At 39.2% G+C, this 13,211-nt stretch overlaps 1 protein-coding gene across 3 annotated transcripts in view; it reads left to right on the top strand.

Annotated features, from left to right (window-relative positions):
• samd4a (sterile alpha motif domain containing 4A) overlaps positions 1–13,211 on the top strand; it is a 76,494-nt gene that overhangs the window by 26,201 nt on the left and 37,082 nt on the right. For all 3 annotated transcript variants that reach the window (XM_085408093.1, XM_085408095.1, XM_085408094.1), the window contains exon 3: positions 11,595–12,170. In XM_085408093.1, coding sequence (XP_085264219.1) covers positions 11,595–12,170 — 576 coding nt within the window. The remainder of the gene's footprint in view (positions 1–11,594; positions 12,171–13,211) is intronic.

Consider the following 13,211-nt stretch of genomic DNA (forward strand, 5'->3'; position numbering starts at 1 on the left):
TAAAATCTTCTTCTTTATATACAGATGTTTTTCAGTGTTTTGTTTTGTCTTTATATTGTAGTTTGTGGGAGAACAGGAAGCTTTTTGTGTTGTGAAGGGATGCATGGTAAAAGAAGCATGTACATCATTTTTAATCTCAAACAAAATTACTCTAACAATGTAGTATTTTTGATTTGTCTTTGACATGTTTGTTTGACACATTTTACTTGCTGGTGGTTAGTATTGCTTAGTCAGGCCTTGTTATGGACTCGTTATGTAAATTTTGATGGTTCTCTTAGTCTGCCCAAGTCAGTTCAAATATTTGACAAAAGATTACATTTATGTAATGATTACTTTTTAAGCTAGCTATGCACCACTACTTCTGTAAGTTTAACCAAAGTATTCAGGATTTCTGCTTTACATCTTAATGTTTTCCAGTCATTTGGATATAACTGAGTTTTAATCATGGAACAATTCCTGTTCCCAGATGGAGTAAGGCTTGTCTCATTCATAGGAATGAAAAATTACATCATCCTTGGAGCAGAGTGCAGTAACTCCAAGGCTCCCTTCACACACCTCACTCTCATTCCTTCCATCTATCCCCCCACCCCATCCCAAGTTTCTGCCTGCCTCTTACCCTACCTCCTCCCCCTTAGCTGTCTTACTCGAAGTGTAGGCTGTCTGTTTCTAGACAGTTTGGTCTGGTGCAGTATTTATTTCCATTCATGGCATCCATTCACATTAGCTGATCTCCTTACTAAAGGCATCTGAAACCCAGATCACTAAATCAAGCACTTGTGAGTGAGTGGGGCCAGCTTTGCTCACAGATGCAAAGAGAGAGTGTGGGTGGGGTTGGTCTGATGAGTGGAACAGAAAAATCTGAAGAGTCATTCATTTTTGATAGATTAGAATACTGATGGTGATCTACCAAAACATTAGGTAATTCACACACAGCAGTTCTCCTGCTGTTGAAAACATTGTATTAATTTTTAGAATAAAGAGTGATAGTGCACTCGGCTTCAAAACTTGAAAGGACATATAGTAGTGGTGCAATGGATCACGGTTGATCCGTAATCCGAACCGATCCCACTCCACGGTTCGGCACGCACGTGATCTGAAGATTCGAAAAAGAAGGGAGAAAAAAAAGTATGCGTATGGTGCACGTGGTGGGTCTGTCAAGCGATAGTTATGGCCAGCGCTAGCGGTCCAAGTGGAGGAGCAGAGGAGTTTGTGGTATTTAAGCAGCCCTTTGCTCCCCAATCCGACCGGGCTAAAGCTATTACAAAAGCTATTGGGGTGTTTAGCTTTAAGTTGTGGCTGAACTGTCCCAGGCATCTTCTGTTGCCCTAACTACTACAAATGGGTGGACCTCCAGGGCAACGGAAAGCTACGTGACCGTGACAGCTCATTATATCACAGCAGAATACGATATAATGAGCGGTATATATTATTGTAGGGTCTACCTTACAATATAAAGCGCCTTGAGGCGACTGTTGTTGTGATTTGGCGCTTTATAAATAAAATTGAATTGAGTGGTAGATACAAAGACTGTACTGGCCTATATTGTACCATAATTTTTTTTTTAATAATTGCGTGGAATGAGTCTTGAGTTGAATGTTTTTAACAGGCAAAAAATACTTCAATAAGTAAATGTTAAATTTTTGTCTTTTTATTCTTTTTTTTGCTGATCCAAAAATTGATCCGATCTGTGACCTAAAACCGTGATCCAATCCGAACCGTGAAATTTTTGATCCGTTGCACCACTAACGTATAGGGTGCCCGGGATAGGAGAATATGGAAAAGAGAGAGCACTGGCTTACCTACATGTATTACATGACAAAAAGACCAACACACTAGGGCTGGGCGATATGGCCTAAAATTCATATCACGATATAATTTCAAGCATGTGCGGTAACGATATATATCACGATACAGTATATTCTTTTCTTCTGTATAACGTATTTTCCACACTATAAGGCACACTTAAAATCCTTTAATTTTCTCAAAAATTGAGAGTGTGCCTTATGTATGAATTCTGGTTGTGCTTACTGACCTCGAACAGATTTCTGCATGCAGAAATCTGTTAAAAAATGTTTTAGTACAACTTTGGTAAGCCGCACTGCTTGATTGATTGTCAGAGCATTACGGCTGCCTTGGTGAAAAGCTTCGGAGTAATCTGGGTCCAAAACTCCATCCAATTCAGGTCCCAAAGTCAAATGAACACTATCATCAGCTTTGCTGCTTTATCGGGTGTAACAATTAAGTTTTACATCCATGCATCCATGAAAACAGAATTTATTAAATTTAACGGAGTTAGAAGTAAACAGGAAGTTAGCTCGCTAGTTTACACCTAAACATTTCATACCATGTTCTGACTGAGAGATTTTTGAAACGAATTAAAACGTACAGCTCTGCTACCACTTCCAACATAAATGAAGACAGAAAACTAAACACCAGTGCCGTTTGTAGGGTTACTGAAGTTCAACTACCTGGTATATAATGTTGTGCTACGTGATTGCTAGCGACACAGCTATAGTAGCATAACATTAGCACAGTGAAGCTGGAGGATGAACAGCAATTTTTTTTCCACTCGATAAAAGTTAACGTGAGGGATTCTGTTGGTTAGGGACAAATGCAATCGCATAGCAGGATGCTATACACGGGCCAAACTTCAGTCAGGAGAACAACTGAGATTATTAATCCACAATACAAGGTTAGTTATTAATATACTGCAACAACATGGGAATAGAGCAGCTGCGAGAGAATTCAGCATTAATGAATCAATGTTACGGAAGTGGAGGAAGCGCAGTTTTTGGCTTTCCCCATATTTCAACAGTGCTTGATCTCTTTGCTATGACTGTCGCCCACCATAATTTGCAGATGATAATGGTTTTAGCCGCTGCGATGCTTTCAACCAAAACAGGCGCAGCTTGATGACTTCAAATCTCTATTGTTGGCCAAATTTATATCGTTTCTATCGTATATCGTTTATCGCCCACCCCTACAACACAAGAGAGAGCTTTTATTTGTTCTGTGTATATTTTTCTATGTTCCTGTTTCTAGTAGTTTTGATATGCTGCTGGTTGTTACTATTTTGTTAAATTATGACAGTGTATTATGATGGTGATTATGCCCTCTGGCACTGGAGTCTCACCTGGGTTTTATGTTTTGATTGTCATTTGTCTTAAACTACACTGATGTTGGCTTATTGCGGAAACATATCTGTCTTTTAGCCTTTTTTTGTACTTGAAGTCTTTATTTGTTTTTAACATATAACCAAACAAAATAACAACAAAAAACAAACAAAACCAAAAAAAAAAAAAGACTGCTTCCAATCCCATGGTTAATTCACCTTTGCATTTTGGGTATATTTTTAATAGTTACTAACATTCAGTACTCAAAAAAAAAAGGGACAATAAAATCGAATTCTTAAGTTATTCCTTTACTGAGTGCCTAAACAAACATACAACACAGCAAGCATAAAATTTAACAAAACATAATTACCCTGACAAAATAAAATCCATCAATCTCAGCCAAAAACACATGCCCATGATTTGTCAGAACCCTCCATATTATCATTAATCCTAGCCAAGAACTTTTCATATGAAACCATTTTCAGCATATTTTCTTCTCACCTATTATATTCTGGAAGAACCCCTACCTTTATAACCACAAAAGGTAGGGGCCGATCCGCTAATAAGCACAGTCTTGGTGACAAGGGTATTGTCAAACCAATCCACCTTTCTATTTTGTCCAATACTTTTTGCCAAAAGGGATAAACTTTCCCACATTCCCAAATAGCATGCATAAATGTCCCTGGATCTGAGCTACATTTCCAGCATATATTATTGGGACTGATTCCCCATTCTATAAAGTTTAAAGGAGTTAAGTACCATCTGTGTATTAATTTGTACTGAGTAAATTTACCTCTGGCCTCTCTCATATATTTATTGGAGAATGACAAAATTCTACACCAATCTTCTTTAGAAATTACACAACTCAAATCTCTCTGCCATATAATCCTCAAGTTTTCACATATCCCCTTTTTTTTAGATTGTTAAACAGCTGCTCTATGTGCTGTTCTGGACAATTATAAAAATCCCACCACCGTATTTGTGCTTTGAGTAAATTTTCCTTTGGTAATACAATCCCTTATTTGTAAATATTTCCAAAAATTATTTTCTCTTATCAAACCATATTTTTGTGTTAATTCAGCGAATGACATAAACACTCCCCCTGAGTAAAGATCACTTATCCTGTGTATGCCTTTGACTTTGGATTCCTTCCGGTACACTGTTTTTTTTTTTTTTTTCCCTAATTTGTACAGCAGTGTTGTGAGGTATAAGGTTGTCTTAAATGAGATGCTCCACACACCTTGTGCACCTCTACCCAGACAGCCTTAGAATGCCTGAGCACTAGGCTATCATGAAAGTCTTGTCCATTAATAGCTGAGCCCTGTGAGAGAACATCCAAGGGTGTAAAAGGGCTCACTAGTTCCTGCTCGATTTTAATCCAGCTCAGCTCAGTCTGATCCTGTCCAGTGTTTTCCCAGTCTTGACATTTCAAATGCTAAATTGTACAACTTCACATTTGGAAGGGCCATTCCCCCAGTGTCTTTAGAAGCCCACATTTACTTTATATTCACTCTTGGCTTCTTGTTATTCCATAAAAAATCTTTAATTAGCTTTTCAAATTGATTAAATATGTGTAAAGGAATTCTTACAGGTAACATCATGGAAACATAATTGAACTGTGGGGCCACCATCATTTTAATCACATTAATTTTACCCAATAATGTAAGATTCAATTTACCCCATTTATCCAGATTTGTTTTTATCTTTAGGAGGAGAGGTTCGATATTTGAAAGCATAATATCCTCTAATTTTGGGTTTAATATTCCTAAATACTTCATACCTTGAGGTAAATACTTAAAATTGAATGGAGTAATGTATCTAGAATGACATGATGCTGATAGTGGCATGCCTTCTGATTTGTACCAGTTTATCTTATAACCTGACAACCTTGAAAATGACTCAACTCATGTGTGTAGCACTGGTAGAGACTCAATGGGATCCGTTAATACTGCTAAGATGTCATTAGCATATAGAAATAACTTGTGCTCCATACTCCCTGCGTGAACACCTCTGATATCCCTGTTAGCTTGAATAGCTAAGGACAGTGGTTCCAGAAATATTGTGAAGAGCAGCGGGGACAAAGAACACCCCTGCTGGGTCCCGTGAGTGAGATGGAAAAACTCTGACACCAATCCATTTGTCAAAACTGCTGCCCTTGGGCTTGAATATACAGTTTGACCCAGTTACAAAATCATAGGCCCAAACCCAAACTTTGCATGGGTTGGCATAAGGAAGCCCCATTCTACCCGGCCAAAAGCCTTCTCGGCATCAAGAGAGAAGGCCGCAACAGGGGCTAGACTAGATTTGCTTTTGTGCATGAGATGAAGAAGTGATGATATCTGGTAATATTTGATCTAAGCGGAAGGCCAAAACCTTTGTCAAAATTTTGCAATCGACTCCTAAAAGGCTTACTGGCCGGTAATTTGCTGGGTCTGATATATCCCTATCCTTGGTAGGAATAAGGGAGATTAGTGCATCGTTAAATGTACTCTGTAAGGAGCCTATTTCTAGTGCCTCAAGATCAATTTTATGCAAGACTGGAGCTAAAATATCAATATATTTCTTATAATACTCAATCGGGAAGCCATCCAAACTTGGCGATTTCCCATTTTTCATTGATGAGATTGCAGCTCTGACCTCTTCTTCATTTATAGGCGCATCCAGTCTTGTTTTTTGTTCGTCAGAAAGAGTAGATAATTGTGGACCTGAAAAAAATGTCTTCACCTCCTCCTCATTAAGTGCACCAGCAGAAGTATACAAATCTTGATAAAATGATTTGAAAATTAAATTTATTTATTTTGATGAGGAGATTTATTTCACTTGGCTGTCTTTCTTAACTTAAATAATATATCTATGATTATCTTGCTGCTTCAATTGCCTCGCTAATAGTCTACCATTCTTTTTACCACCTTCATAAAATTTTGGTTTAAGCCTAAATACGGCATATTCCACCTTTTTGTTATAAGTGTCATTCAGCTGGTATTTTAATTTACAGATAGTCTGGTATTTATCATTTGAGTATTGTCTTGTTAAATCCTTCTCCATTTCATGCATTTCTTTATCTAAAGTTTTTTCCCGTTCTAAATCACTTTTCTTAACTTTTGTCGCATATGTAATTATCTTTCTTCTTATGTATGCTTTAGACGCTTCCCAAACTGTGGCTACTTTGTGTGGAACCCATATTGATTTTGAAGAAAATTTTAAGATCTTTTGTTAATTCCTCACTAAAACTTTTGTTTTGCAACAACATCCTTTTTGTTCTGTGTTTAAATCAATTTACAACTCTACCGTGGTGTGATCACTAATCGCAATGGCACCAATCTCACAATCTACAACTGAATCTACCAAAGATTTTGATATTAAGGCGAAATCTATCCTTGAATACATTTTATGACAATTGGAGTAAAATGTATATTTCCTTGAACTAGGATTAACTAACCTCCAAATGTCTACTAGGCAAAGATCCTCCGTCAGCAATTGAATAGCCTGTCTGTCCCTGGGTGTAGACCTACCCCTGGGTTTGCTTTTATCAATTATCCCATCCATCACCTGGTTGATATCTCCGGCCAATATTACCTGCCCCTCACGATCACCTATTATCTTGTTAATTCTGTGAAGAAGAGGAAAAAAATAAAAAATAAAAAAAATAATCTGGTTTATTCTTTATTAGGTGCATAGATATTACACAAAACCATTCAAACCCCATTGATTAAAGCTTCCAAGCATATAGTGTGCCCTTCTTTATCATTATATTTTTTCAACAACACAAAGCTTAATTTTAAATTAATAAGGTTCAAAACACCATTTTGTTTACTTGAGTATGAATTATGAAAAATGGAGCCCACCCAGTCTCTTTTAAACTTTTTTGCCTCTTCTTCTCCAGCAATGTGGGATTCCTGAATAAACGCTATATCTGTATGTTTATGTCAGAACCTTCCTCCTTTAATTGGGCCCCCACATCTTTTTATGTTCCACGATATTATTTTAGTATACCTGCTCATCTCTTTCTAATAAAAAATGGGGGAAGGACACTCCCTGTGCACTTTACAACACAACACAAATATATACATAGGCACTCAATATTACAAAACCCATCTGGTACCATCAAACTAGCTGTCTTAAAAAAGACAAACCTGAACAAAACAAACACCCTTTGCATAACAACCCAGAACAACGTTGCTAAGCAACCCCTCCCTCCCATTCTACCCAACCCTAACTAACTTTAACTTGAGTCACTAAACTTTCCTTGGTCCGTGAGACACGTTAACTGTCCCCGACAGCAGCACAGCTGCCGCAGCCCCGTTCTACCCATTGTTTATTTGTTACCTTAGTTTTTTTTTTTTTTTTAATTCACACACATTTCTCCAATTTGTTACATTATGCTCTGCACTCCTAAGTCGACTCCTGCAGAAATTTCTCAGCCTCCTTTCCGTCTTTGAATATTTTCTTTTGTCACGTAAAAATAAGTGTTGCAGGATACACCAGCCTATGCTTCACTTGTAGCTCTCGGAGACGCTTCTTCACCGGGTTGAATGCTTTCCTCTTCTCCGCCAGCTCTCTTGTAACATCTTCAAAGAAGGAAAGCTTGGCGCCTTGCCAGTCGATTCCACGCTTCTCTCTGGCCACCCGTAGTACTTTCTCCGTGGCAGATGAACGTAGAAAGCGGACATGTATGGCCCTGGGAGGCTCGTTAGATTCTGGCATTGGTACAGGGGAACAATGCGCACATTCAATTTCAAATTCACTTCCATAAAGCTCAAGTGTTTTGGCCAGAAACTCTGTTACATTTTTATCCCCTTTCCCGGGTTCCTCCACGCCTCCTTTAAGTCCAATAATCTGTACATTGTTTCTCCTACTACGGTTTTCAAGGTCCTCCACTCTTGACCACAACACCTCCAACCTTTTCTCAGATTTGTCCACTGTTGCCTCAGTAAGCATGCTGGCATCTTCCATGTCTAATATACGGTGTTCCGCCTCTCCTAACCTCAATTTTATCTCCTCCACTGAATCTTTTAGTTCTTTAGTCGCTTCTTTAATAGTGGTGACATCTTTAGCTACGACCTGAAGAGTAGCATTCATTTTCTTAATTTTGTCCTTTTAGCTCTCGCTCCCCGTACCTTCCTCCGCTGCTGCTGGAGAGGCGGCATCAGATACAGGTGTGTTTTCGGGCGGCTCCGGAACGAGGCTAATGCTAGCTTGCTTCTTCCTCGTGGTAGCTCCTTTGGAAAAAGTTTGCTTTGTTATTACCTGCCTTTTTTTTCAAAGGCTGTAATCCTTGAAAAACTTCAAAGTCGACAAGGGGTGTCCACTTTATGACTACAACTGAAGTGTACGTTTCCAAATTCAGAACATTAATCAACAGGCTTTAGGAGCAGCCATCTTCCTCGGCGGTCCCACGTGACTCCTGTCTTTTAGCCTTTTTAATAGATATAGGGACAGTTCTTTTTTTTTTTTTTTTCTTTTCTTTCAGAGAGTGGCCTATTTGTTTTCTATTGTAGAAACATCCCTTAAGGTATTATTGTGTTTCTGTGGCGACTACAGGTCACTGAGGGGTTGCAGAGGTGGGATTTCCTCTGTCAACAATTGATTGCAGGATTGGAAAGTCTAAAGAACTTTTGACCATTGTGTTGGGAGAAATTTTTGCCACCTACAGAACTCTGTTAATTTGAGTTTGGCAACAGAGCACAGATTTAGTTTTCAGAACAAATCTTAGATGAAAAGATGTCTGTCCAAATTAAAGGTATAAACTGAACAGTTGTCTCTCCTGCATATTTGCTGTTACTGTTAACTTGAAATGTGAAGGTCCCGACAGTGACCTTATATTTGGTGTCTCTTTTTTGGATGCTCTGCCTTAAATCCTACTAAATGTCTCATTATCAGGTAAAAATGAAAGGTTATAGATTATGAGAGAATTTTTATAAACCTGCTCTCTAAATAACAACAAGGAAGTCTAAAAGCAAACTAAATCGTCAAAATACATACCAGCCTGGAGTAAATGTGTGTATTCACCTGGTCATCTTTCATTAGGAGATTGTGGCGTGGGTGTGGTCTCTGGCCGGCTGCAGAGGAGGGGTGGCGCAGTGAGCTCCTGGGGCGGCGCAGAGGCGGGGTGAACAGGTGTGCTGGGATGTGAATGTGATTGTGACTCTTTATATGTTCACAGTGACAGTTGGAGAAAGGAGAGCGGACGTGATAGCGGAGCGGGAGTGTCTGTCCCATTGCAAGCCACAGTATTTTTACTGTTCAAATAAAGAACTGCTGTCACCACGTCTGTGTCTTGTATGTTTGTAAAGGGTCCAACTTCACAGAGATGTAAACACGAGCCTTGTTTAGGGGGCTTCAGGGTTTACGGGTCTTCCATCTGCCCAGTCAGAGCTGCATCTGTCCACTTGACAGGGCAGAGAGAGCTGTACATCACCACAGTAAGACCTTGGGATGTCTTTGAACAGGAGGATAAGCTGATGATTTTTTTTTCTTCTTCTTCTGTTCCCCCCCCCCCCCCCCCCCCTCATGTGTGGGATTTCAAAGTAAGACATGTTTTGTTAAGAATTACTACTGTGGACGGATCATACAGACGTGTCTCACAAGCCGGAAGTGAAGCCGGCCTTCTTAGTGCCTCGTGTCTCTATTTGTGTGGCTGTCGGAGTTGTTGCCCTGACCTGTTTGTATCTATAGCCCTGGTCCAAGATGATAGGAATGGACCTCTTATGGCCTACTGACTGGGACAACAATAGAGCTCCATGACCTCCACGTTATGTCCAAAACTGTATGGCCTCCGTTAGCAATCTACAGACCTGGGTGTTTTTAGAAGGAACAAAATAGAACGATGATGGTGCGGGGTGCAGGGTCTGACATCATCTTGGTGTCTTCTATTTTCAGTCATACATGTGTTCACTAATTCATCTGTCTATCTATAAATTACATTCCCCTCTGCTGCTCCTTTAGATATCATAAAACAAATCTTACTTTAAGCTAGAGATGGCATGATACCACTTTTTTATGTCCGATACCGATATCATAAATTTGGATATCTGCCGATACCGATATGAATCCGATATAGTGTTTTTTTTGTTTTTGTTTTTTTTTAATAAATCAATAAAATATTTTTTTAATATCTTGCTGCATTTTATATAAGTTTATACTCAAGTTTAAATAAATAACAACACTAAAGCTATTCTGTTATACCTGTATGTTTAAAAAAAAAAAAAAAAAAAATACACTGCACCCAAAATATTTCATAGTTCAGCAACACTGATCAATCTAATAAACTTAAACCTACTCCATCCTCCCTATTCTGGTATTTTAAAGAGTACTTAGCAGAAATATTAAGCAACCCAACTAATAGGGTTGCAAACTCCCAGCAAAAAAAAAAAAAAGGGAACCACCCTCCACCTCATGATGCTTAATCGATGTAATCAAATGTAATTTGATGCGGGGGGGATGCACAGAAATAAATTATTTTTCAAGAATAATTAAATAGATTCAACATCTTTCTTCAACAGAATTGCAGAATTCACAGATGGTACTTTCCCAAAGGAAAAAGTACTATAGCTTACTAGGGTATATTAGACTTAACAGTTACTATATACAGTAATGGACTTCTATATATTTTACATCAGATTAAAACTTTGGGTGTAAGAGTCAGATAATTATTTATTAAACGCTAGACATTTTAAATGAGAATAAGAAAGAAAAGTATGTCTTTGTGCCCCCTTTTCCCTGTTCATGCCTTATCGGCCCCCCTGGCTAAACTTTGCTAGATCCGCCCCTGCACAGTTACCAGCCGTCAGCTACGTAGAAAAAGATCCTCGAGTAGAAAGTAATATTAAATAAATTCTAACAACAGCTTATCAAGCTTAATAGTGCTGCTGTTGTTCAGCCGCTGGTTTCCTCTTTCTGGTGAGAAGTGGGCCAAAAACAAAGAAGAGAGAGGACTCGCGACAGAAAAGCCGATCAGCTGATCATTAAGCAGTTTCACGATTGAAGTAGCAGCAGGAGAGGGAGGGAGAGAGAGGCAGTCACTCCACATGTCTGTTGTTAAGCTTAACGTGGGAATGCTTTACAGACATTCAGAGATGAACTTACACACTTGCTTTACTTCTCTCTGGGATAAGTTCCTCGGAGATGAAATGCTGGTGAGGCTACAAATACACACAGCCGCTCTATCACGTGATGCATGCTGCTGCGACGTGCTACAGTTATGAGCCGAGTTACGCCGTGTAGCAAGTTTTGTGAGGTGCTTTTTTTTTTTTTTTTTTTAATATATATATATATTTAATGGATCGGATTACATTTTTTATTTCTGGCCGATATCCGATCCAGTAATTTGGGTCAGTATCGGATCGATACGTAATATCGGATCGTCCATCTCTACTTTAAGCACTGTTTAAACTGGTGTGTGTGTGTGTGTGTGTGTGTGTGTGTGTAATTTTTTATTTTTTATTTTTATTAATTAATCTTCTCCTTCATTTTGTCCTGCAGGTATAATTAGCCAATGGCAGAGTGAGCCCAAGGAACGTGTCATCTCTCTCGTCCTTACCCATCTTCCGCTGCTCAAACCGGGAAACGTTGAAGCTAAGGGAGAATACATGCGCTTGCTGCCTCGCATCCTGGCCCACACGATCGAGCACGGCCATCACCTGGAGGAGTCTCGGCAGCTCCTTTCCTACGCCCTCATCCACCCTGCCACCTCCCCTGAAGACCGCGCTGCTCTGGCACTCTGGCTCAACCACCTGGAGGAGAGAGAGAGAGACTCATTGGAAAGGCCTCCTCCTGCCGGGCCTCACCATCACCACCAGTCTACACCTCCTTCGACCCTGACCTCATCTGGATCTTGCTCTTCTACCAACACCTCTTCATCAGGCATTCCCTACTTGCATCACCACCAACGTTATGGCTCAGATGACCGCCTCAATGGGTGGCAGAGTTCCAGGGATTCAGGAATAGGTGGAGGCTGGCATCAGCATGGCTGCGAAAATGGACACCTCCCTCTCTACCCATCATCCTCTGTGCCTGCAACCATCAATACTGTTGGAATTGGCGGAGGCAGTAACGCGAGTAAGTGAAAACCTGTCCTGTCTTTCCTGTTTCTTTCATAGGAGCCACAGACTGGTGCATTTAATGATGTAATAAATATTGTAATACAGTGGGTTACATTTCTGCAACATCCTGTAAAATCTTTGCTAATTTCAGATTTCAACTGATAACTTATTATTCATTTCCTTGTAATCTGTCAGGTAATTATTAAAATTATAGATGTTCATATTAAATACAGCAATAGTTTAAAATTATGAGATCAGCTTATATTCCTATGAGCCAAACGCTCAGGTTTGAAGCTTGTCTAAACCCTCTATTTAAATCAGAGAGAGTAGTTTCATAAGGGCCCACTAAAGAAATTGCACAAAAAGCACAAAAGCATCTATAACAAAGCACAAAAAAGGCAGGCCACATTTAAAAACAGTGTTTTTAAATACTTGTTTCATTATAAATAAATTAAACAAATGTATAAGAAACACTCTACACTGAACGTAAACAAGTACTGAGCAAATAGTCACAGCAGTTAATACACCCTGACCAGACCGAGTACACTCTGAAGAACCCACACAGCAACTACAGAGGCTGAGTGTTGGCTGGAAGACAACACATAGGGAGGGCTGGGCTGTTGGAATTGAACATAACTATGGTCAGAGCAGGATATTTCCAGACAAGAATGCAAGAGCTCTGTTTTTTTCTTTTTCTTTTTTCTTTTCTTTTTTTTTCCTGGGAGATGAAAGAAACAGCTGAAGGTTTATAAATAAAGGCACATTTAAAGCTCTGCTTGCTGCTCCAAGAAAGATCCACTTGTATGTTAGACTGCTAACAGCTTGGGTCCCAAACAAGATCATAGGATTTCACAACTGATAAAACTAGAGTTACCCCAGCTACCAGTACAGGATTGGTGACAACAGAGAGCATAGGTATATTTTCTTGTGTGTGTTTGGTTTTTTTTTGTTTGTTTTTTTAATATAAATGTAAAATGAATAGAAGCATTGGACACACTCAAAGCAAATTGGTATTTATGTGTTGGCATTTAGAGTTATAGAATGATCACGGGGAGGT

The sequence above is a fragment of the Rhamphochromis longiceps genome, linkage group LG1 (genome assembly GCF_057381845.1).
Source record: "Rhamphochromis longiceps isolate RC_006_pf linkage group LG1, R_longiceps_female_GT1.1, whole genome shotgun sequence".
Lineage (NCBI taxonomy): Eukaryota > Metazoa > Chordata > Actinopteri > Cichliformes > Cichlidae > Rhamphochromis > Rhamphochromis longiceps.